Raw genomic sequence first — 24,065 nt, forward strand, 5'->3', positions numbered from 1 at the left:
ATCTGTGTGAGAGAAACTCCTTGATCTGTTCCTATTTTAGCTTCACATTTCTGACCCATTTCCCTGAAGCCGGTTATATTGTTTCTGTGGCAATGTTTCCCTTGGGTAATTTCCTGCTTCATGTGAGGCTGCGTTACCAATAATGATCAGGAAAAGATTCAGGGAAATACCTTTCCATTGACATGTGCACTAAAGATGAAAGTACATTCTCAACAGTCTGCTCCTTAATGAAGTATGACCTAACCTGAGAAAATGAATGATCTTTAGAGCTGCTTTGCTGCCCTTCTAGAGTGCGTGATCTGTCCTGTTTGTACACAGTGGTCCACCAACTTACCGCTGCATCTTGTTTCCTTTGCTTTGCTTTCTTCATCCTGCGGACTAAGGTGAGATAGAACCCAGAGCCAAAGCTGTTCTTCAGAAATAAGGAGGAGCCACAGCACTGCAGTTTTCCCCGGGAAATGATTGCGATCCTGTCACCAAGAAGGTCTGCTTCATCCATGTGATGTGTGGAGAGGATGATGGTTCTTCCTGCGTGCAAGAGCATGGGAATTTTTTTATCTTTCTTGGGTTGTTACTGGAAGTCAACACTACCCACTAGAGGGAGCTTTCATTCCAGCCAGAGACTTGTGATGCTTGACTCATTGCTCTCTGCACCATTCCTCAGGTAGAATGAATCACACATTTTCTCAATAGTTTCACCATCCAAAGTGACTACAAGAAGTTCAATAATTTAGGGTATTGTTGAGCAAGTCTTCGGGTTGGTGTAAGTATAATTAAATATACACAAAATAAAGACATAACCCTATACAATATTACATCTTTCAAAGCCCTTTCAGAACATCCTTGAACATGCTAGAGCTGATTAAGTATTTACTTGAAGTGTAGTCCATGTTGTGATGTTGGAAATGTGCCCTCCAATTTTCCCACAGCAAGCTCAAACAAACAATGAGATACCCGATAATTTGCTTTAGTGATGTAGTTTGAGGGATGGATACTGGGCACCAAGCCCTCTTCCCTATCTCCTTTTCATTTCCACTTCACCCCAGTCCCCATCCAGTTGTTTTACTTGTTAGGACCAAAGCCACAAGCAAGACTTTGCGCATCAAGGTGCAGATCAAATCTGGCACGTGTTTGTGTTTGACTATCAGCAAATTAAGTTGTTTGAATTCCTTTGCTCTTTACAGAGTAAATATTAATCTGGTTACCTCCTCCTGTTACCTTCCAGTACACATAATGAAGGAAGAGTCACTCCTGAAACATTGCATATTGAATTCTGTTTCATGGTGTCGCGGGACTTTTGCAGTCACCTGAGAGAGCAGATGAGCCCTTGGTACAAGGAAACATTTCCAGCAGTGCAACACTAGAACGCAACATCTATCTGGAGTTTATTACACACACACAATCTTCAGATTCAGAGGTGAGAGAACTACCACTGAGTCACAAGAAGACTGGACAAACTATTTACTGGAAATATTGGGAATGTTTCAAGAATTCAAAAGCTTTGGTTAGTCATAAATTCCATACCTATCCAGTTTCATATAAAATATTTAATTATTCTTTGTTTATTAGTATAGGTGCAACTATGTACAATAAAACTGTGGGCAATTACCAGAAAAAAGGGTGGTTGGAAGATGTAGTATCGGTATATTCTGCCTTGTGGTTCTTTGGCCATATTTTGACTCCAGATGTCCTCATGCATGAAGTTACTAATCACAGCTGAATAATCTATGTTCCAGCTGAGAGGTTGTGCTGGCCAGACTCTGTACGTTTCGGCCCAAGAGTGGCATATAAAACAGCAAAGGCACAGAACTAATTTACAGCGAACTGCAGGGGAGAGGCCTTCTGAAAATGTGACATAATAGCATAGGCATCTCTACTCAGGAAGAGAACATATTTCACAAGAATATTACCACATGGATGCCTGTCACGTCTGTGTGGAATTCTTTGTCCACTCTATTTGCAAGAGGCCATAATTGAATTCATTTAAATGGCTAACACATCTGTCAAACTGGTATTATAAGGGATTGCATAAAGGCAATCTACATGTTTGTACACTGATATCCATGTACTGCAAACTTCGGAGCCTTGTATTTTTTTAACCTCTGGTGTAAACTATTTCAAGTCAGTGTCCAAGAAGTAGTGTCAAAGGAGAAGATTCCTTCCTTTTAAGCTCTCTTCTTCCACTGCCTCCCCCCACTTACCTCATCCCTTGTACATCACTACCCCTCTATCTCGTCAACCCACTCTGCCAAGCAAACCCACAATCTAGACTCTGCGCAACACGGCACAGATCAAGCCAAGCAGACTCCCCCAGGTTTGCTTTTGACTACCAGCAGCATTAAGTCACCTCATTTCCTCTGCTCCTTACAGCGTCAACATTAACCTCCAAACATTATGTTGTGAATTCTGTTTCATTCACTTGCCGGGGGCATCATTGAAGGGTGGATCTGCTCCTTGTTGAAATGCCTGATGATAGTGTGCCTATGAGCAACTCACAGCGAAACTGAAAATTTTTGCTGGAGTTTCCCTTCATTTTACCGTTAACAGGGGAACAGCAAAGCAACAAAAACAAATGGCTTCAGAACTTACAGTTAAAGGGTGACAAAGGTCACAGGCCTGAGCTGGAGTGAAACCTCAGAATCAGTCTGGTGAAATTTGTGATTTGAGAAGTTTTCAATTAAGTAACTCATCATTTCATCAACTGCGCTTGTCACTGTATTCCCACCCCATCACCCCCCCACCCCCATACAGAAACTCATGTTGTCAAAACTGGGCTCACAACAGACATGCAGCTGAGCTTGAGAAGATGCCCTTTCAGGAATTAGCATGGTGGGGATACTCTGATGAGGTTTCTTTAATGGATTCCATGAAGAACAAGAACATTGTTTGATGTAATCACAGTTAAAGATATCTAAAATTCCTTTTCCTGCCCAAATTATAGGTATGGGGCTGTACAAGTCACAATGTCAGTGACAGACACGGGTATTCAGGTCCCATAGGATTCATTCATGTTAACGGAGAGGGAGTCTTGTCAGCAGTGCTAACCACACTGCTCAATGGCCCCCAGTGTGTGCTGGGTGTGCAAAGTTCCATGTCAGCAGTGTGAATTATAGAGTCATATTCAGCATTCCTGAAATTCATCACTCCACCGCAGGCGGTTGTGCCTTCAGCTGCCGAGACACTAGGCTGTGGAATTCTACTGAACCTCTCCACCCCGACCTCTCTCTTTTTCTTTATGATTCTCCTTAAGACCAGCCCCTTTGACTATGATTGTTGACATCTGTCGTAACATTTACTCAAGGGGCTTGGGGTCAAATTTTGTTTAACAATGGTCCTATGAATGCTTCAGATGTTTTCATCTGTCAAAGAAGTAACATAAATGCTCTTTACCACAGCAGAATTTAACATGATGTACAAGTCCAATATATGTATAGCAGAATCCAAAGTGATATATAGTTGAGACATCATAGTGAATTTTAAGTATATCTATTAATGTGTGTCATTATATATATTGTAGCACCCAGTATTATTTATATACCAGCATTCTAGCATCCAATGTCATGTCGAGTCATAAAAGTAATAGAGTGGACAGCCAGCACCTCTTTCCCAGGGCACCTATGCTCAATACAAGAGGCCATGGCTTTAAAGTAATAGGTGGGAAGTTCAAGGGAGATATCAGAGGAAGGTTTTTTACCCAGAGAGTGGTTGGGGAATGGAATGCGCTGCCTGGGGTGGTGGTGGAGGCAGGTACATTGGTCAAATTCAAGAGATTGTTAGATAAGCATATGGAGGAATTTAAAATACAGGGATCAATGGGAGGAAGGGGTTAGATAGTCTTAGGTGAGGTTTAAAGGTCGGCACAACATTGTGGGCCGAAGGGCCTGTATTGTGCTGTACTGTTCTATGTTCTATGTTCTAACAGAGTAGAGTAATACAGCATGGAAATAGGCCTTTTGGCCCAACTTGTCCATGCCAAACAAGGTGCCCATCTAAGCTAGTCCTATTTGCCCGTGTTTGGCCCATATCCCTCTAAATCTTTCCTATCCAGGTCTAGTAAAGTCTATCATTATATATCTACAGTACAAATACAACATTGTATGTATTGTGTATTTAATGCTATGTATACTTTCAAAGAAGCTTATGAGAGGACGGGTCTTACACTCAACATCTGTATGGTAAAAGTCCGCTATTAAACACCACTGCTGTACAACACAGTAAAGAGTCAATGGCAAGACCTTGGAAAATGTGGGCCACTTCTCATATGTCAGGAGCCGCCTCTCAGCAAAGACAGGCGTCGATGGTGAAATTCACCGCTTCGCCCTTTGGTCGATTATGGGAAAGGACATTTGACAATCAAGATGTCAGACCTGGCACAAAACCTATGGTCTACTGGACAGCAGTGATCCCTGCCCTCCTGTATGTTTCTGGGACATGGACTACCTACAGCAGGCACCTCAAGATATCACCAAATCCTCCAAATTCACTGGAAGAATAAACAAGTTAATGTCCGTGTCCTCCCTCAGGTCAAGACCCCAGCATTGAGGCCCTAGTTACACTCTGTCGGCACTGTTGGGCCACATCGTTCACGTGTCCAATACAGAGATACAGGAGCCTGAGAGCACGTACTACCAGGCTCACGGACAGCTTCCATCTCACTGTGATAAGACTATTGAATGGTTCCCTTATACGATGAGATGGACTCTGACCTCACGATCTACCTTGTTGTGACTTTGCACCTTATTGCACTGCACTTTTCCTGTAGCTGTGACACTTTACTCAGTACTGTTATTGTTTTTACCTGTACTACCTCAATGCGCTCTGTACTAACTCAATGTAACTGCACTGTGTAATGAATTGACCTGTACGGTCGGTATGCAAGACATGTTTTTTACTATACCTCGGTACAAGTGACAATAATAAACCAATACCAATACATTCTACTCTGAGCTCTGTACTGGGAAGAGGTTACTAGACAGACAGAGGGAAAGACTCAAGAATGTGCTTAAAGCCTCCTTGAAAAAATTGCAATATCCCTACTGAATCCTGGCAATCTTTGGTCCATGACCACCCAAAGTTGAGAAGGACCATTCAGGATAGCATCAAGAACCTTGTGTAAAGAGTGGAAGAGGTGCACTAGCTCACAAGATACCAGCCTGTCCCATCAGGAACCTCCTGCCCCATCTATAGAAGAGTTTGCAGTTCCCACATCGGCCCCATCAGTCACCTCAAAACCTACGTATTCAGAGTCGAAGTCATCCTCAGTTCCAAGTTGGTGCAGGTGATGGGGGTGAAGTTGCTGGAGCTGGTAAAGGTAGAGGTGGTGAAGGTGAAGGTAATAAAAGTAATGGAGGTCATAGAGGTGAATGCAGTGGAGATGGTACAGGTGGAGGTGAATGCAGTGGAGATGGTGCAGGTGGAGGTGAATGCAGTGGAGGTGGTGCAGGTGGAGGTGAATGCAGTGGAGGTGGTACAGGTGGAGGTGAATGCAGTGGAGGTGGTGGGAGGTGGTGCAGGTGCAGGTGAATGCAGTGGAGGTGGTGGGAGGTGGAGGTGAATGCAGTGGAGGTGGTGCAGGTGGAGGTGAATGCAGTGGAGGGGGTGCAGTGGAGGTGAATGCAGTGGAGGTGGTGCAGGTGGAGGTGAATGCAGTGGAGGTGGTACAGGTGGAGGTGAATGCAGTGGAGGTGGTGGGAGGTGGTGCAGGTGCAGGTGAATGCAGTGGAGGTGGTGGGAGGTGGAGGTGAATGCAGTGGAGGTGGTGCAGGTGGAGGTGAATGCAGTGGAGGGGGTGCAGTGGAGGTGAATGCAGTGGAGGGGGTGCAGTGGAGGTGAATGCAGCGGAGGTGGTACAGGTGGAGGTGAATGCAGTGGAGGTGGTGCAGGTGGAGGTGAATGCAGTGGAGGTGGTGCAGGTGGAGGTGAATGCAGTGGAGGGGGTGCAGGTGGAGGTGAATGCAGTGGAGGTGGTGCAGGTGGTGCAGGTGGAGGTGAATGCAGTGGAGGTGGTGCAGGTGGAGGTGAATGCAGTGGAGGTGGTGCAGGTGGTGCAGGTGGAGGTGAATGCAGTGGAGGGGGTGCAGGTGGAGGTGAATGCAGTGGAGGTGAATGCAGTGGAGGGGGTGCAGGTGGAGGTGAATGCAGTGGAGGTGGTGCAGGTGGAGGTGAATGCAGTGGAGGTGGTGCAGGTGGAGGTGAATGCAGTGGAGGGGGTGCAGGTGGAGGTGAATGCAGTGGAGGTGGTGCAGGTGGAGGTGAATGCAGTGGAGGTGAATGCAGTGGAGGGGGTGCAGGTGGAGGTGAATGCAGTGGAGGTGGTGCAGGTGGAGGTGAATGCAGTGGAGGGGGTGCAGGTGGTGCAGGTGGAGGTGAATGCAGTGGAGGTGAATGCAGTGGAGGGGGTGCAGGTGGAGGTGAATGCAGTGGAGGTGGTGCAGGTGGAGGTGAATGCAGTGGAGGGGGTGCAGGTGGAGGTGAATGCAGTGGAGGTGGTGCAGGTGGAGGTGAATGCAGTGGAGGGGGTGCAGGTGGAGGTGAATGCAGTGGAGGTGGTGCAGGTGGAGGTGAATGCAGTGGAGGTGAATGCAGTGGAGGTGGTGCAGGTGGAGGTGAATGCAGTGGAGGGGGTGCAGGTGGAGGTGAATGCAGTGGAGGTGGTGCAGGTGGAGGTGAATGCAGTGGAGGTGGTACAGGTGGAGGTGAATGCAGTGGAGGTGGTACAGGTGGAGGTGGTGCAGGTGCAGGTGAATGCAGTGGAGGTGGTGGGAGGTGGAGGTGAATGCAGTGGAGGTGGTGCAGGTGGAGGTGAATGCAGTGGAGGGGGTGCAGTGGAGGTGAATGCAGTGGAGGTGGTGCAGGTGGAGGTGAATGCAGTGGAGGTGGTACAGGTGGAGGTGAATGCAGTGGAGGTGGTGGGAGGTGGTGCAGGTGGAGGTGAATGCAGTGGAGGTGGTGGGAGGTGGAGGTGAATGCAGTGGAGGTGGTGCAGGTGGAGGTGAATGCAGTGGAGGGGGTGCAGTGGAGGTGAATGCAGTGGAGGGGGTGCAGTGGAGGTGAATGCAGTGGAGGTGGTACAGGTGGAGGTGAATGCAGTGGAGGTGGTGCAGGTGGAGGTGAATGCAGTGGAGGGGGTGCAGGTGGAGGTGAATGCAGTGGAGGTGGTGCAGGTGGAGGTGAATGCAGTGGAGGTGGTGCAGGTGGAGGTGAATGCAGTGGAGGGGGTGCAGGTGGAGGTGAATGCAGTGGAGGTGGTGCAGGTGGTGCAGGTGGAGGTGAATGCAGTGGAGGGGGTGCAGGTGGAGGTGAATGCAGTGGAGGTGGTGCAGGTGGAGGTGAATGCAGTGGAGGTGGTGCAGGTGGTGCAGGTGGAGGTGAATGCAGTGGAGGGGGTGCAGGTGGAGGTGAATGCAGTGGAGGTGAATGCAGTGGAGGGGGTGCAGGTGGAGGTGAATGCAGTGGAGGTGGTGCAGGTGGAGGTGAATGCAGTGGAGGTGGTGCAGGTGGAGGTGAATGCAGTGGAGGGGGTGCAGGTGGAGGTGAATGCAGTGGAGGTGGTGCAGGTGGAGGTGAATGCAGTGGAGGGGGTGCAGGTGGAGGTGAATGCAGTGGAGGTGAATGCAGTGGAGGGGGTGCAGGTGGAGGTGAATGCAGTGGAGGTGGTGCAGGTGGAGGTGAATGCAGTGGAGGTGAATGCAGTGGAGGGGGTGCAGGTGGAGGTGAATGCAATGGAGGTGGTGCAGGTGGAGGTGAATGCAGTGGAGGGGGTGCAGGTGGAGGTGAATGCAGTGGAGGTGGTGCAGGTGGAGGTGAATGCAGTGGAGGTGAATGCAGTGGAGGTGGTGCAGGTGGAGGTGAATGCAGTGGAGGTGGTGCAGGTGGAGGTGAATGCAGTGGAGGTGAATGCAGTGGAGGTGGTGCAGGTGGAGGTGAATGCAGTGGAGGTGGTGCAGGTGGAGGTGAATGCAGTGGAGGTGGTGCAGGTGGAGGTGAATGCAGTGGAGGGGTGCAGGTGGAGGTGAATGCAGTGGAGGGGTGCAGGTGGAGGTGAATGCAGTGGAGGTGGTGCAGGTGGAGGTGAATGCAGTGGAGGTGAATGCAGTGGAGGTGGTGCAGGTGGAGGTGAATGCAGTGGAGGTGGTGCAGGTGGAGGTGAATGCAGTGGAGGTGAATGCAGTGGAGGTGGTGCAGGTGGAGGTGAATGCAGTGGAGGTGAATGCAGTGGAGGGGGTGCAGGTGGAGGTGAATGCAGTGGAGGTGGTGCAGGTGGAGGTGAATGCAGTGGAGGTGAATGCAGTGGAGGGGGTGCAGGTGGAGGTGAATGCAGTGGAGGTGGTGCAGGTGGAGGTGAATGCAGTGGAGGTGGTGGGAGGTGGTGCAGGTGGAGGTGAATGCAGTGGAGATGGTGCAGGTGAAGGTGAATGCAGTGGAGGTGGTGCAGGTGGAGGTGAATGCAGTGGAGGTGGTGCAGGTGGAGGTGAATGCAGTGGAGATGGTGCAGGTGGAGGTGAATGCAGTGGAGGTGGTGCAGGTGGAGGTGAATGCAGTGGAGGTGGTGCAGGTGGAGGTGAATGCAGTGGAGGTGAATGCAGTGGAGGGGGTGCAGGTGGAGGTGAATGCAGTGGAGGTGGTGCAGGTGGAGGTGAATGCAGTGGAGGTGGTGGGAGGTGGTGCAGGTGGAGGTGAATGCAGTGGAGGTGGTGCAGGTGGAGGTGAATGCAGTGGAGGTGGTGCAGGTGGAGGTGAATGCAGTGGAGATGGTGCAGGTGGAGGTGAATGCAGTGGAGGTGGTGCAGGTGGAGGTGAATGCAGTGGAGGTGGTGCAGGTGGAGGTGAATGCAGTGGAGGTGGTGGGAGGTGAATGCAGTGGAGGTGAATGCAGTGGAGGTGGTGCAGGTGGAGGTGAATGCAGTGGAGGTGGTGCAGGTGGAGGTGAATGCAGTGGAGATGGTGCAGGTGGAGGTGAATGCAGTGGAGGTGGTGCAGGTGGAGGTGAATGCAGTGGAGATGGTGCAGGTGGAGGTGAATGCAGTGGAGGTGGTGCAGGTGGAGGTGAATGCAGTGGAGGTGGTGCAGGTGGAGGTGAATGCAGTGGAGGGGGTGCAGGTGGTGCAGGTGGAGGTGAATGCAGTGGAGGTGAATGCAGTGGAGGGGGTGCAGGTGGAGGTGATTGCAGTGGAGGGGGTGCAGGTGGAGGTGGTGGAGCTGGTAAAGGTGGAGGTGAAGGTGGAGATGGTGAGGATGAAGCTGGTAAAGGGAAGGATGAAGGTAGAGGTGTTGAAGGTGGTGAAGGTGAAGGTGGTGGCGGAGGTGCTGGAGCTGGATGGAGGTAGTAAAGGTGAAAATGGCTGGAGTGAAGGTGAAGAAAAAGAAAAAGGAGCAGGAGTATATTTTTGAAGCAACACACAAGCTGCTGGAGGAACTCAGCGAGACAGGCAGCATCTGTGGAGGGAAGTGGACAGTCGACGGTTCGGGTCGAGACCCTTCACCTGATTCCAGCATCTGCAGTTTCTTGTGTCTCCATATATTTCGGAAGACTTAGTTTACAGTTTGCAGTCACTTTTCTGAATAGGTTACCAGCTCTGGTGCTGCACATGGCTGAGGAGGGGTGAGGAATGTTCCTAGGACTTTGGCTTTATCCGTGATGGAATGGTCTGACCTCGCTGCATAATGTGAAGTCAGCTCAATAACAACTTTACTGTGCTTGCACAGTGTAGGATCCACAGTTTACTCAAAAACACTATCAGCTGATCAGGCACGGTAGTGTAGCGGTTAGCATAATGCTTTACAGTGCCAGCGACCGGGGTTCAATTCTGGCCACTGTCTGTAATGAGTTTGTACGTTCTCCCCGTGTCTGCGTGGGTTTCCTCTGGGTGCTCCGGTTTCCTCCCACATTCCAAAGACGTACGGGTTAGGAAGTTGTGGGCATGCTATGTTGGTGCTGGAAGCGTGGCGACCTTGCGGGCTGCCCCCAGAACACTCTACGCAAAAGATGCATTTCACTGTGTGTTTCAATGTACATGTGACTAATAAAGATATCTTAAAAATTGCCCTCTTATGATCACCGTGTGGTCGGCTGCTCAGACCCATTTATAGAGAGATTGCCCCTGAGAAAAAAATGATAACCGTTTTACCGTTGCACTGGTTGGGCGGTGCTGAGGGACCGGAGTGTTGCCCTGGTGGTGTAGTTATAATGTGAGGGTTGCACCTCATTTAAGTGAAAGCATCTTGTGTGTGAGCTCAGGCTGTGAACCACAGTTATCACACTGTGACAGCAGCACCCAGCAACACTGCATGTCAACCCCTGATACACTCACCGCAGTGCAATACCCACTGGATGTCCCCTGTTTGGCCCCTTAGTCTACACCTGGTTCAGAGACACCCCAGGCAAACTCCTGCAACAATGACGCTCTTCTCTCAGAGCTGGGAAATCATCATCAAGCGTTGACTAATGCCAGAAGAGAATCAAATCATTGCAGATGCAGGAAATCTGAAATCAGATGTCATTGATCTGAGATGTTAACTCCTTCCTGTGGAAGATCTCTGGGCTGTTGCTGGATTTCTTCCAGCATTTGCTGTTTCAACCTTTGGATTCCCCTGTATAAAGCTCCCATTGTGGAAGAGGAGATTGACATCCAGCACAAGAACACTCTGTTGCTGAGACAAGTGGCATTGTGGATGAGATCGGAACAAGGAGCCAAGATCAGACGAGTCCATCGGTTGTTCCAATCGTTCGTGGAGCAGCTGCTGAGGCACTCTCCAGGTTTCATTCATCAGCTTCCAATCTCTGGACGTTTAACATGTGTGTGTGGGACAGTGGGAGGCTTTCACCTACCCAAGCAAAATAACCCTCGACTCTGTGCACCTTCCTTGGCAGTGACCCAGTGACATCCAGCCATGGAGGGGAGACAAGTCGGGTAAGTGGTCAGTGCAGTCTTGTATTCCTGATGCTTTGCTTAATGTCAAAGTCGATTTCAAAGATTCATAGGAATGTTTCCAGGACTGGAGAGTTTGAGTTATAGGGAGAGACTGGAGAGGCTGAGACTTTTTGCCCTTGAGCATAGGGGGCTGAGGTGTGACCTTATGGAGGTATATAGAACATAGAATGTTACAGTACAGTACAGGCCCTTCAGCCCACAATGTTGTGCTGACATTTTATCCTGCTCTAAAATCTATCTAACCCTTCCCTCCTACATAGCCCTCCATTTCTCTCATTCATGTGGCTATCTAAGAGAATTATGAGGGGCATGGATGATGTCAATGGTCACAGTCTTTTTCCCAGGGTAGGGGAGACTAAAACTAGAGGGCATCGATTTAAGATGACAGGGGAAAGATTTAAAGGGGACCTGATGGGCAACTTCTTCACATAGAGGGTGGTGGGTATGTGGAACAAGCTGCCAGAGGAAGTGGTTGAGGTGGGTACAATTACGACTTTTAAAAGACAGGTACATGAATAGGAAAGGTTTGGAGGAATCTGGGCCAAATGCAGGCAAATGGGACTAGCTCAGATAGAGACCTTGGTCAGCATGGATGAGTTGGGCCGAAGGGCCTGTCTTCATGCTGTACAACTCAATGACTCTAAAGCTACCTGTGATACCCCCAGAAAATTTTAATGCTCCAATTATACCTCTCCTTGCCCACCCCCAACCATTATGTTTAAACGAAAGTTGTTCTTGCTCTGAGACCACCATTATATCAACATTAACAACACCTCCTTCCATTTATATAGGATGTTTGAGGTAGTAAAATGTCTCAAGAGTACTGAAGCTGACTCATTCTTGGGACTTAGGAGGCAGATGACTGAAAGCCTAGTCAAAGACGTGCATTATAAGGAAATTTAAGGAAGGTCTTAAATGAGGTAAGAGGGGTCGATAGTGAATTTAAGGGAGGGAATTCCATTACTTTCAATGGCAGCAGTTCAACTCGGTGATGAGTAAAAGAGCAGAATTAAAGGAACACAGATATCTCAGATAATTATAAGGTTGGAGGAGGTGAGAGGGAATGGGAGGCGAAAGACTACAGAGGAATTTGAAAACAAAATGATAACTTTAAGAAGTAATTTTCAATGGGCAATAATATAGGTCAGTAAGCTCAGGGCTGAGCAAGACTTGGTGCAAGTTAGAGCATTAAGCGTTTAAGTTTACAGAGAATGGAGCAAGAGGCCTGACAGAACAGTTAAGTCCAGGAACTCAGCAGCAGATAAGCTGAGACAGGGTGGAATCAGTGACAAAATGATGGAACTGACTGATGGTTAATGTTGGCATGGAGTATGGTTAATGATGATACAGGTTATGGCCAATAATGGCATGGATTAAGATTAATGTGGGCGCCAACCATAACTGAAAGCCTAAATCGGGGCCAGGTGAAAACAATCTCTTTCACTTTTAGATGGCTGTTTAGAGAGAATCCATTCCGGATCCAATCAAACATCTGCTGAACAGCCTAATTTTTAGGTGTATTTCAGCTTTTACTAATCTTTACTTTCATGTATGCCTGCTTACTCTTTTACTGAAGACATTCATTCACCTGGTGTTACAGTTGCCTGGGTTCTCACAACTTTCAGACCTTCAGACAAAACTTCCAGTGTGATCCTGGATGGTGAATGTTGGGAGGAGATTTGGCGATTGGGAACATCACACAAACACACACACACACACACACACACACACACACACACACACACACACACACGAGCACACAGACAAGCACACAATACACACACACACGAACACAGACAAGCAGACACATAGACACACAGACGCACACAGACACACACACACACACACAAACATATACGGTAGAATTCTAATACATTTGTTGATTAAACAGTCTGAAGAAATACCTTTTCATACCCAGGATACAATACAGAAAGAAGTTTCACAGTAACTTCATCACATGCTTTACACTTCGTTTTCTTGCTGAAGTTATAGAAGGGGCAAAGGGGCACTGTACCTGAACGATATTTAAGAAGGAGATCCCAGATGGATCGCCTGGAATATGGATCTACTCCAGACGTTGGTTCATCCAAAATGATCACTTTAGCTCCTCCAATGAATGCTAAGGCGACTGATAATTTCCTCTGCATTCCACCTGTGGAAGGAAGGAGGAAACCTTTCATCAAGTTGATAACATGGCAACAAGTTATCAAGTCTTCATAATAGTTATCCTTGGATTTATAAAGGTAAACAGTGCACAACACATCCACTGGCCAATGGGTTAATAACTCAGCGTTAATATAATGCAAAATCCTACTGATATCCTAAAACAGGTAAGACTCACCCAATACCAACACTTGCTGCCTGCACCATAAGGAAATGGCAGAGAAATTAAACAAATATTTTGTGTCTACCTTTGTGGAGGATGATTTTGGTACAAGAGTAACGATATTCAACTGCAATAACATAAAGCCTCAGCGAGACTGCACCATGGATAGTGTGTACACGTTTGGTCTCTCCCTACACAGGGAAGGATATATTTGCAATAATAGGAACGCAATGATTTGACTAGTTCGGTGGGTTTGTCACATGAGGAGGGAGTAAGCAGACAAGGCCTATAACCTCCAGAGTTTAGAAGAATGAGCGGTGACCTCTCAGAAACCTACACAATTCTCATGGGGCTTGACAGGGCAGATGCAGGGATGATGTTTCCCCTGGTTGGAGTGGCTCAAGCCAGGGGTCACTGCCTCAAACTTGGGGGTCAGTCATTCAGGATGGAAGTGTGAAGAATTTTTTTCACCTAGAAGGTAGTGAATTTTTGGAATTCTCCAGTCAAGGGGGTTGTCAAGCTTCAGTGATTGATGGATTTTTGGATATGAAGGGAATCAAGGTTTAAATGGGCAAGTGACAATGAGGGAAAAAGATCACCTATCATCTTATTGGATTGTGTGAGCAGCCTTGCTTCTATTTCTTATGCTCTATTTCTTATTTCTTATGTCTTGAGAACATTCCAACATGCCTCACAGCCAATGAAATACTTTCTGAATTGCAGGTAGTCTTGTTTGGTCAGATGCATGCCAACCAAATTTGTGCTCTGCAAATCCCACAAACAGCAATACCAGATGACCCACTCAAAACAGACTGTTGGAGCAGGGCTAAGTAAACTACTACTAATATCGTCCACCAAGTCGCTTCATCTGAGTCTATTGAGGCAACATATGGGCTGTTACCTGATAAATTCTGAGCCAACTCATCTCTTTTGTGAATTAATCCAATTTCATCCAGCATTACTTCTGTCTGTTTTTCTGCCTCTTCAACTTCATGGCCTTTGAGTTGAGTGTAAAATAAAATGTGTTCTGCCACAGTTAGACTGCAAGAAAGATAAATGTAAAAATAAGATGATTCCGCTCACAGTGTCCTTCAAACTCTGGGCTCAGGAGTAATATTCCAGTCTTAACACGAGAGAGACACAAACGTCCCCAGGCCAACATACCAAGCATTCCCCAGTATTTATTGACCAGCTCGTGAGCTCACTCTGATGGTGGACCAGATTCCCTGACTGATACACTGGGCTTATCTTGATGGATATGCAGCCCTGCACAATGCAGAATCGTTCTACAGGACTGCTAAGTATTAAATGCTCCATGCATTGATTATCTTCCTGGACAGATTCCAGGTTTAAAGAAAGGTCTGCATTCTATAGCATACCAGTATTTTTGTCAGAAGAATTTAAGTGATGTTTTGTGGACAAGATCCTATCTTTGTAGCTTTGTCCAAGGTGCAGCCATATTCATTATTGCTTTCTTGTCTGTCAGTTGTTACAAGCAACTATGTTATCCTGCAAACCTTTCACAGCTAACAGAATGTTTGACCATTGTATAACATGATGGCTATCAACTTGAATGGGGGGAAGTAATTCACTGAGTGCAACTTATTGTCCAGCTGCACTTATTGACTCAATACCCATTATGGATGGGAATGAATTGCATCTATTTTATGTGCCTTACATCAATGATGAAAAGTAGGACATATTAGTGCGAACATTCATGCACAATGAAATCTAATTAGCAGGCATGGTAGTGTAGCATGGTAATGCTTTACAGCGCCAGCGACCCGGGTTCAAATCCGGCCACTGTCTGTAAGGAGTTTGTACGTTCTCCCCGTGCCTGCGTTGGTTTCCTCCAGGTGCTCTGGTTTCCTCCCACATTCCAAAGATGTACGGGTTAGGAAGTTGTGGGCATGCTATGTTGGCGCTGGAAGCGTGGTGACACTTGCAGGCTGCCCCCAGAACACTACACAAAAAAGATGTATTTCACTGTGTGTTTCTATTTACATGTGACTAATAAAGATATCTTATCTTATCTAGAAGCAGGTGTCTACAAAATGGATATCACACCCTTTTGGTGTGCTAAGTACAGTATGTGCAGGAAATAGCGCAAACACCCATTCAGATCTCTGAAGAAGATCTATGCCACTGGACAACAGTGCATTAAAAACAGCGCTGTAACGTTTAGCTCACAGGTGCATGCATTAAAACTGCATCACTGTGGCTCCTGCCAGGAGTCGTATCCAAAGCTTGTGGCCATGACTGCTCTGAACTCTGGGAAGTGAGTCCGAGCTCAAAGAGTGCTCCCCGTGACGGGTGTAGTACAGTGGATGAGGTTACTGTGGAAGTGAAGGGAAACACGGGAGCAGTGAGTTGTGGCGGGAGAATGGTATAGGCACTCCACATGCAATGTATTGGCATAATTAACTCTTATGCCACATATGACTCTTATCCCAGGCTTGGCCTGATCATGGGGCCAGTAATCACAGCATGCAGCTTGCAAGTGAAGAGTCCAATCACTAAAAGGAGAATCACTGATTAATTCTCCAGAATGCTGCTTATGGGTCATTAGTAATTGGTTTATTATTGCCATGTGTACTTTGGTACAGTGGAAAACTCTGTTTTGCATGCCATCCATACAGATCATTTCACAACATCAGTACGTCGAGGTAGTACAAGGGAAAAGCAGTAACAGACTGCACACTGAGGCTGGGAGATGCTCTCTGCAAAATATCATGTTTGATTGACTTTGATTGGCGTCTTATTCCCAAACCCCACACAAAGTGCTCCTAGTTTTATTTGTGAGAGAACAGCAAAGATTGTAGGTTTCTCCCGGTAACTCTGATTTCTGTTGGCAGTGGAGGAATCTTTAGCTGTGCTGCTGATATCTGCCGTGTTAGGGTGAATTGCTCATGGAAGCACCTAGCCCAATATCCCAATGAATGAAATTTCCCCTAGAAATGAGCAGTAGCTCAACCTAATGTCACATCTGTCCGTCTAGTAATAATGCCCACTTCCGCATTTGCTTTCTGTATGGCGTTGCTACCTGTGGTGCCACTTTTACTGATTGGTGTATTTGTACTCCAGGCTCTCTTTGATACTCTACACTAGCACCTTCTAAGTACTAAGTGACCTTTGCTTACTTATTGAACAAAATATTGTGCTGGGGGCATATGCCGATGTTCTGTCGAATTGCTTCAATTTCTGTGCGGATGTCCTTGCCATTGATGAACGCAGTACCAGATGTGGGTGGAAACAAACCAATCAGCATTGACCTGTTAAATATAAGGAGAAGTTCATTAAACCCAGCAGCAACACATCTTGTGGACATAATACCGTGCACTTTGAAAACTGAGTACCCATGAAAAAGGTGACACACATCTTAAGAGATAATTACACAACTTTGCTCAAATTCAATTGATATTAAAAGGAGTTTGATATCCATAACAAATTAAAACCACCATCAAGCATCCCCTTCCCTTCCCCTCCACTTCTTCCCCTCTGCCGTCAGATTTCTGAACAGTCCATGAACCCCATGAACACTACTTCATTATTCTTTCTTTATGCACGATTTATTTATTTTGTAATTTATTGTAATTTTTATGTCTTTGCACTGTACTGTTGCTGCAAAACAACAAATTTCACGATGTATGTCAGTGATAATAAACCTGATTCTGATTCTTGCATACAATGCTGTTTCCTCCTGTAGGAATTAAGTTGCATTGATAAGTTCCTTTTCTTTTCACAGTTCTTCACCCGCCCTGATTATGTTGACACTTTCCACTAGCACCGTCACTGTTGCCGAGGAAGCGTGGACTATGAATAACAAGTGTGGCCAGACTATTTCAATACGAGCGGCCCCACAGACAAACCACAACCAGACCTTGACGCAGCCTCTACAAATACTCATGTCCAGGACGGCAATGATCTGAGAAGAGAAGGAGGGTCAGGGGATGGGGATGGGGAGGGGGAGGCAAAGAGGGGAGAGTTGGAGGTGGGTAGGAGGAGGATAGTTTGTTCCAACACAGGGGGCCTGAGTAAATTATCTTTAACTACAGAAACCAGCTAACTCAGCACAGACATTAAGGGGTGGGGAGTGAGATTGCTAGTAAGCAAGGGTGGGGGGAGAAGGAGGTCGGAGTAATGTGCTGATACTTTTCCACTCTCTACTGCACTACATGTCACTCCATTGCATGAACTGGAATGGTAATTTGTTTTCATCCTCCAGCTGACTGCCTCAGCATCGGAACACTACAAACCACCCCGAACTACCATGGACTTGTTTCCAACTGTGGTTTTTTTTGCACTAAAGTCTTGTTTTGCACAGTCTGTTTTCTTCACTGCCTTGTGTAATTTATGTCTAATTTATGTTCTGTGTGTTGTCTGAATCTGCATGCTGCTGCAAGCAAGATTTTCAGTACCTGCGACGCTAGTGCCAGCAAGGTTTTCACTGCACCTGTACCTCACTGTACTTGTGCACGTGACTATAAACTTGACTCAACTTGACTTAACTTAGTTTTTGAGGAAAAAAAAGCTGAACTATGATACTGTTAGCAGTACCTTCCCTCAAAGTGCTAACTTGTTGGTTGGAGTTGGATCAGCAACTTAATGCTCTGATTAATGAATAGGTAGTTATTAACCTATGTACACTGTGCAAAGAAGAAAGAAGTGTCACTTGCTATGTGGAGAATGAATAGTAAGTTAGAAGCTGACTCCCTGCAAATCAAAACATGTTCAATTATTCCATTAAATTCACTTAAGTTTATGGCATTTTCTTAAAGACTGCTTTTTGATTCAATTCAATAATTTGAAAATAAGAGTTTAGGCTCCAGCAATAAACTTTAGCTAAGGGGTTTAGGGAAACGTATAATAAGTCTTAAAGGTGTTTGTGCACAGTTTTAACCATCATTGTGAATCCCTTCATTCATTGCCTATCTATGGCAGGTCAGTTCTTGAGAACCCATTTCATTTCCATAAGTTGATCATATTTCAACATTTAGATAAAGAAATGGTGTACCTATGTTTTCCTGTAACATTTATTCTGATTGTCTCTCATTCTGATTTATTCTGTCTCTCATTATTCATGCTTCCCCTCTGAAAGTGCTTTGGGATGTCCCAGGGGCACAGAGGGCGTTATGCTGTATAAATGCTTGTTATTCATTTTTTACTTTCCTTACTTGGACCTTTCAAGTTTTGGTAAACTTGCCGGAGTCTGAAATTGTTTGCTCCCAGTGATGAATTTCATTGTTATAGCAATTAAGGTTATTATAAACAGTTACTAAGCAGAGTGCTAAATTTCATTTCAGAGACAGGATTTCTGTTCACTTGGAAAGGCAGGGACTGATTAGACAGAGTCAGCATGGTATTGTGCAGGGGAAATGCTGTCTCACAAATCTGATTGAGTTTTTTGAGCAGGTAATGAAGAAAACCGATGAATGCAGGGCAGTAGATGTGGTATACACAGACCTTAGCAAGGCTTTTGACAAGGTGCCACGTGGTAGGCTGATCCAGAAGGTTAAGGCACAAGGGATCCAAGGCGCATTGGCAAACTGGATCCAAAGTTGGCATGGTGATAGAAGGCAGAATATAGTGGTGGAGTGTTGCTTTTCTGACTGGAAATCTATAACCAGTGGTGTACCACAGGGATTAGTGCTGGGCCCTTTGTTGTTTGTCATATGTATAAGTGACTTGGATAAGAACGTAGGTGGTCTGATTAGTAAGTTTGCTGAGGGGTGACCTTATCGAGGTTTGTAAGATTATGAGGGGCATAGATAGGGTAGATTGACAGAGTCTTTTTTCCCAGTGTAGGGAAGTCTAAAATTAGAGGGCATAGGTTTAAGGTGAGAGGAGAAAAAAATTAAATGAGATCTGAGGGGCAAGTCTTTCACACAGAGGGTGGTGATTATATGGAACAAGCTGCCAGAGGAGGTAGTGGAGGCAAATATAATTACAACATTTAAAAGACATTTGGACAGGTACATGGATAGGAAATGAATAGAGGGATATGAGCCTAATGCTGGGAAATTGGATTAGTATTGCTAATCATGGTTGGCATGGATGACTTGGGCCAAAGGGACCATTTCTGTCCTGTACATCTCTATGGCTCTATTATCTTATAACAGTTATTGAGCTAAATTTCTTGGAAAACTGAAAATGCTCAGCCAGTTTAATTGGTAGCTCTGCACTCTTGTTTATTTCTTTTATTATCTTTTAAGGAGCGGTCTAATCTGATACACGTGATCTAAGAAATTTTCCTGCTCCTGGTTTCTGAGGTCTGGCTCAAAACAGTTTGATTCAGAGGAGCTGGAGCCGGCCTTTGGTGCCTGTTTGATTGGAGCAGGCAAGTGAACCACTCAGATGGAACGTGTTTGCGGACTGCGTAATATGATTTTAACAGCAGCTATTATTCTAGTTCAGTGAATAGCCACGTGTGTTCCTTTGACAGGGAATGCCTAGCTTTCCAAGGTTTACATTGCACTGGGTGATTAGAGTGAATTAATAAATCATCTGCACTGAACTGTGAAAAGGCATAAGGCTGAAGTGAATTAAACTGAAATTCCTTCCAATAAAACACGTTGTACGTGTAGCAGCAAATATCTATCATTTTTTTAAATTTGCCTTTCTCTATTCCTTCTTACTTGTCATTGTTCTGTTCAGTACCCATCTTACAATCCCCTGTATTCTTTTGCTGTTGGTTTGGGTCTCAGGAACTCAAATGAAGTAACTTTACAGGTGGTCAGCAGCAAGTCATGTTCTAATGATGCTGCTCAGTAACATATGATTTAAATGACACTTCATTAGTTACAGAGGAGCCATTGTGCAGAGCAATTATTTTCGCTATGCAGATGGCCAAAAGCCTTTTATTCTACTGCCTTCAGCTTGAGCAGGGATGTAAACAGAACTGCATGAACCTGGCTTGTTTCCACACTTCAGCTGGGTAGTGATTATTTTCGTTCTTGCAAGAAATGGAACGCAAACTCTTACATTGTGGTGGTTTTTCCAGCTCCGTTGTGACCCAGAAAGGAAGTGATCTGCCCTTCAAAGAAGTTAATGCTCAGCCCGTCCACAGCTGGCTTCTGCCCCTCTCCAAAAGTCTTCACAAGGTTCTGAATGGACACTCCCAGAGTCAGACTAGAAGGCTCCAACTCATAGAGCGGGTTTCCTGCCATTGCTGCTGTCACTGCCAACAGATAAAAACAGACATAGTCAACATCTGGGAATGGATGCAAAGACAATTTTAAAGTGTGACTGATTTGAATTACTACCGGGGTTGATTTTTTCCTTCTCCTTCTCGAGTCTCTCCTTCTCCTGCCTCTCCTTTTCCTGCTTCTCCTTCTCGAGTCTCTCCTTCTCCTGCCTCTCCTTCTCCTGCTTTTCCTTCTCGAGTCTCTCCTTCTCCTGCCTTTCCTTCTCAAGCTTCTCCTTCACCTCTTTCTCCTTTAGTTTGCAGATTTTCTTGCCATCTTTCAGTTTGTCATCATCTCCCGGTTTGTCTGACGCTTCCTTTGGTTGCTCTGCTGAATTCTCTTTTGGTTTCTCTTCCTTTGCCTCTCCAGATTGCTCCACTTTCTCTTCCTTTACATCCTCTTCTTTTACAGCCTCTTTGATTTCCTTTTTGTCTTAGCAAAGATTAAAAGTAAATTTTGATTAATGTTCACTTTGGGTGCTGAATGGAATAAAATAGTTTACATTAAAAACGTTTAAAGTATCTCCCAAGTTAATTAGTCCATATTGTTAACATTTTACAAGGAGTTTCTTCACTCAAGAACATAACCTCAGGGCAGTTAGATAGTCTGAAAACACTGATAATGTGGCTGACTTTGTTAACTTTCCCCAGTTTTCTCCCCACTGGAAGGCAGTATTGAGTGTGTGCACAGAAGACTTCATCATTACAGTGGATGGCGACGAGGAATAGGATCCTGAAGGATTTTTTGGGTGGACACTGAAGGCTGGAGAATCTGGAATGTAGGGGGGCATAGACTCAGTATCAGAGGCTGTCAACTACATGGCCTAAATTCATTAATCCATTCACCTTAGCCTCAGGATAAGGTGTTGACCACTGTAGGGGTCCATACGGAAAATGCATAAATCCATTCGTCTTACCTCACCTGCAGTGAGGAGAGATGTTTTTACTCAGGGGATTGTAGATCTTGCTCTCGCCAGAAGTGATGGGGATACTCAGTTATTGGATGTATTTAAGGGATAAGAGAATCAGGTGGGAATGTATGCCTGAGGTGTAGGACTGATCTTACTGAATGGGTAATTCTACAGGCTCAAGGGGCTGTATGGCCAACTACTGCTTCCACTTTCTATGTTATGAAATTATTTATTTTGTATCCTTCATTACAATGAAGATGAATTGTACACAAGCTCATTCAAGTCACATTCAGTGTTGCCCTCTTAACACTGAGCTATTATACTGCCACCCATCAAAAGTTGGCAGTTTGCCATTGAAATGAAAACACCTTTGAAGCTGTGCATTGACAGAAATTTAAATGCAGTCAACACAAGCCTTTAATTTTAACAGGAGCATAGACAGCATGCCGAGTCTTTTTTAAGTCTCTGGTAATAATAGGAAAGAGCTGGCTAAGTCATCAGAGACTTATAAGTGTAGCTTTTAAGTGTATAACTCTGCCTTCATGAACCCAGATGTGATCAGGTTAAGTAATCACAGGGTGCCCACTCTGACTGTCTCAGACATACTCCAACATACTAAGTCACTGCCAATAAGGAGAAACGGAATTGGGAAAGATGGGAGAAATGCTGCTCTGTTGTCTTAGGTTCTTAACTTGTAAATTAACTCACCCTCTGTGGCGGCTTGTGGTTTATCAGCACCAAACCAGTAAGAAAACTGGAGTGGAAAATACCAGGGGGCTGGTACTCCATACTGACCTAACACATGGGAAAGAACCACACAGTGAATTAAAGAGGTGATGCAACACCATGGGGCACATTACCTCTAACTGGTAATTAACAATGCAACAGAAACACAGTGGTTCGACTGAACTGGTATCCAGAGGCAAGGACTATTGATCCAGAATTATGAGTTCCAATCCCACCACTGCAAACTGGGAATTTAAATTCAAGTAATTAAATACCTCTGGAGTTAAATGTTGGGAATGGGAATGGGAATGGTGAGGCAAGGTTCATATTTCCCACGGTCCTCAAATACAACATTATAAATATACAATTTTTTAAATGCAGAATTATTAAAAAAAACACTGGTTAAGCACAGATGAGGTAAACAATTCAACCCGTCTTGATCATCCTGCCACAGAATCTCCCTTTTGGAACACCATTACTGATTTGGAACATCATTACTGACGGCACGGTAGCGTAGCGGTTAGTGCGACGCTATTACAGCGCCAGCGATTGGGGTTCGATTCCTGTCGCTGTCTGTAAGGAATTTGTACGTTCTCCCGTGTCTGTGTGGGTTTCCTCCGGGTGCTCCGGTTTCCTCCCATGTTCTAAAAGATGTACGGGTAGGTTAATTTGGGTTTAAAATGGGCGGCGCGGACTCGTTGGGCCGGAAGGACCTGTTACCATGTTGTAAATAAAATTTTTTAAAAAATTAAACTTATCCTGATGTGATTTCAATGTGAGTGACCAGAGGAAATTGGCATCTTTAACTTGCTTCTCCTAAGGACATGAAGATTGGAGTGAAATAAAGTAACTTTTTCCACATAATGTGTAGAGTACACATTATGTAAAAAATGTGTAGACACATTTAGACATTACACATTAGAGTACACTCAATCAATGTAATCTCCCATTTCATATCTTCTTTACAGATAAATATAAATTCAAGCAGTCTTTAATCCTGCATTGGCTCACAGTTTCCCCAGGAATGCTGGCATTTCCATGAGGAACTGCCAGCACTTATTTCCATAACAGAGGGAAGTTTGGGACCCTGTTCAAGTGAGCATGCACACAGATGTTCTAAGCATCACACAATTGATTGCTGCTGGAAGTGTGGAACCCTGTTCAAGTGGACATGCATACATTGTTCTAAGCATCATACAATTGATTGCGGCTTCAAGGTCTCTGCTCTGATATGTGTTTCCTGGCAGTTAAGGCGAGAAATCTTCATGCTGACCTTGCACCAGGTTGGACCAGCATAGATTCAGTTCTTTTCTTTTAAAACCCAGCAGCATGAAAGGGGCTCATTGAGGTTTCTCATCAATGAGCTCCTTTGATTCAGAGAGGAGGGGTCATTGGAGGTTACTCATCTGAAATAAGATCCCAAAAAGTAAAAGTGTGTTTGTATTCAAATACCTTAGTTCTTGCCTTACAGCCTAGGGTGACACTGTGGCTGCCTCACAGTTCCAATGACCTGGGTTCGATCCTGACCTGGGGTGCTGTCTGTGTGGATTTTGCATATTCTCCCTCTGAAGTTATGGGATTCCTCCAGGTGCTCTGGTTTCCTTCCACATCCCAACGATGTGCCAGTTGGTAGGTTTGTCAGCTACTACAAACTACCCTTAATGTGTAGGTGGGTGATTGGAGAGAGTTAATCGCATGCATGAGAAGGGGACTGCTCTATTGCCACCATAAACTTAATGGCCTGAATGGTCCTACCATGTTATAAGGAAATAAGAGAAATCTCCTCACATCAGTGAAACCTGGTTGATGGCACCTATCACTCCTCTTTCCCCTAATAGTGGCTTCTTGTCTCCATACTATCTGACAGATTCTGTTATGAATCCCAGAACTGGCTGATAATTAACCATATTGTGCCCATTTGCATTTAATTTACTATAATAGAAAGCACACAAGAGGTTTAAAATGCAGGATGTTGAGGATGCACTTCT

The 24,065-nt window shown here is 45.6% G+C and overlaps 1 protein-coding gene across 1 annotated transcript in view; it reads right to left on the minus strand.

Moving 5' to 3' along the window:
• Positions 1–24,065, minus strand: part of abca4b (ATP-binding cassette, sub-family A (ABC1), member 4b) — a 128,148-nt gene that overhangs the window by 63,108 nt on the left and 40,975 nt on the right. The window contains exons 17-23 of the mRNA XM_052011178.1: positions 22,060–22,146; positions 20,520–20,873; positions 20,239–20,434; positions 16,398–16,529; positions 14,159–14,298; positions 12,946–13,083; positions 335–528 (exon numbers count right to left, since the gene is read on the minus strand). Of these exons, the coding sequence (XP_051867138.1) occupies positions 335–528; positions 12,946–13,083; positions 14,159–14,298; positions 16,398–16,529; positions 20,239–20,434; positions 20,520–20,873; positions 22,060–22,146 (1,241 nt within the window). The remainder of the gene's footprint in view (positions 1–334; positions 529–12,945; positions 13,084–14,158; positions 14,299–16,397; positions 16,530–20,238; positions 20,435–20,519; positions 20,874–22,059; positions 22,147–24,065) is intronic.

Source organism: Pristis pectinata, chromosome 3 (assembly GCF_009764475.1).
Source record: "Pristis pectinata isolate sPriPec2 chromosome 3, sPriPec2.1.pri, whole genome shotgun sequence".
Classification (NCBI taxonomy): Eukaryota; Metazoa; Chordata; class Chondrichthyes; order Rhinopristiformes; family Pristidae; genus Pristis; species Pristis pectinata.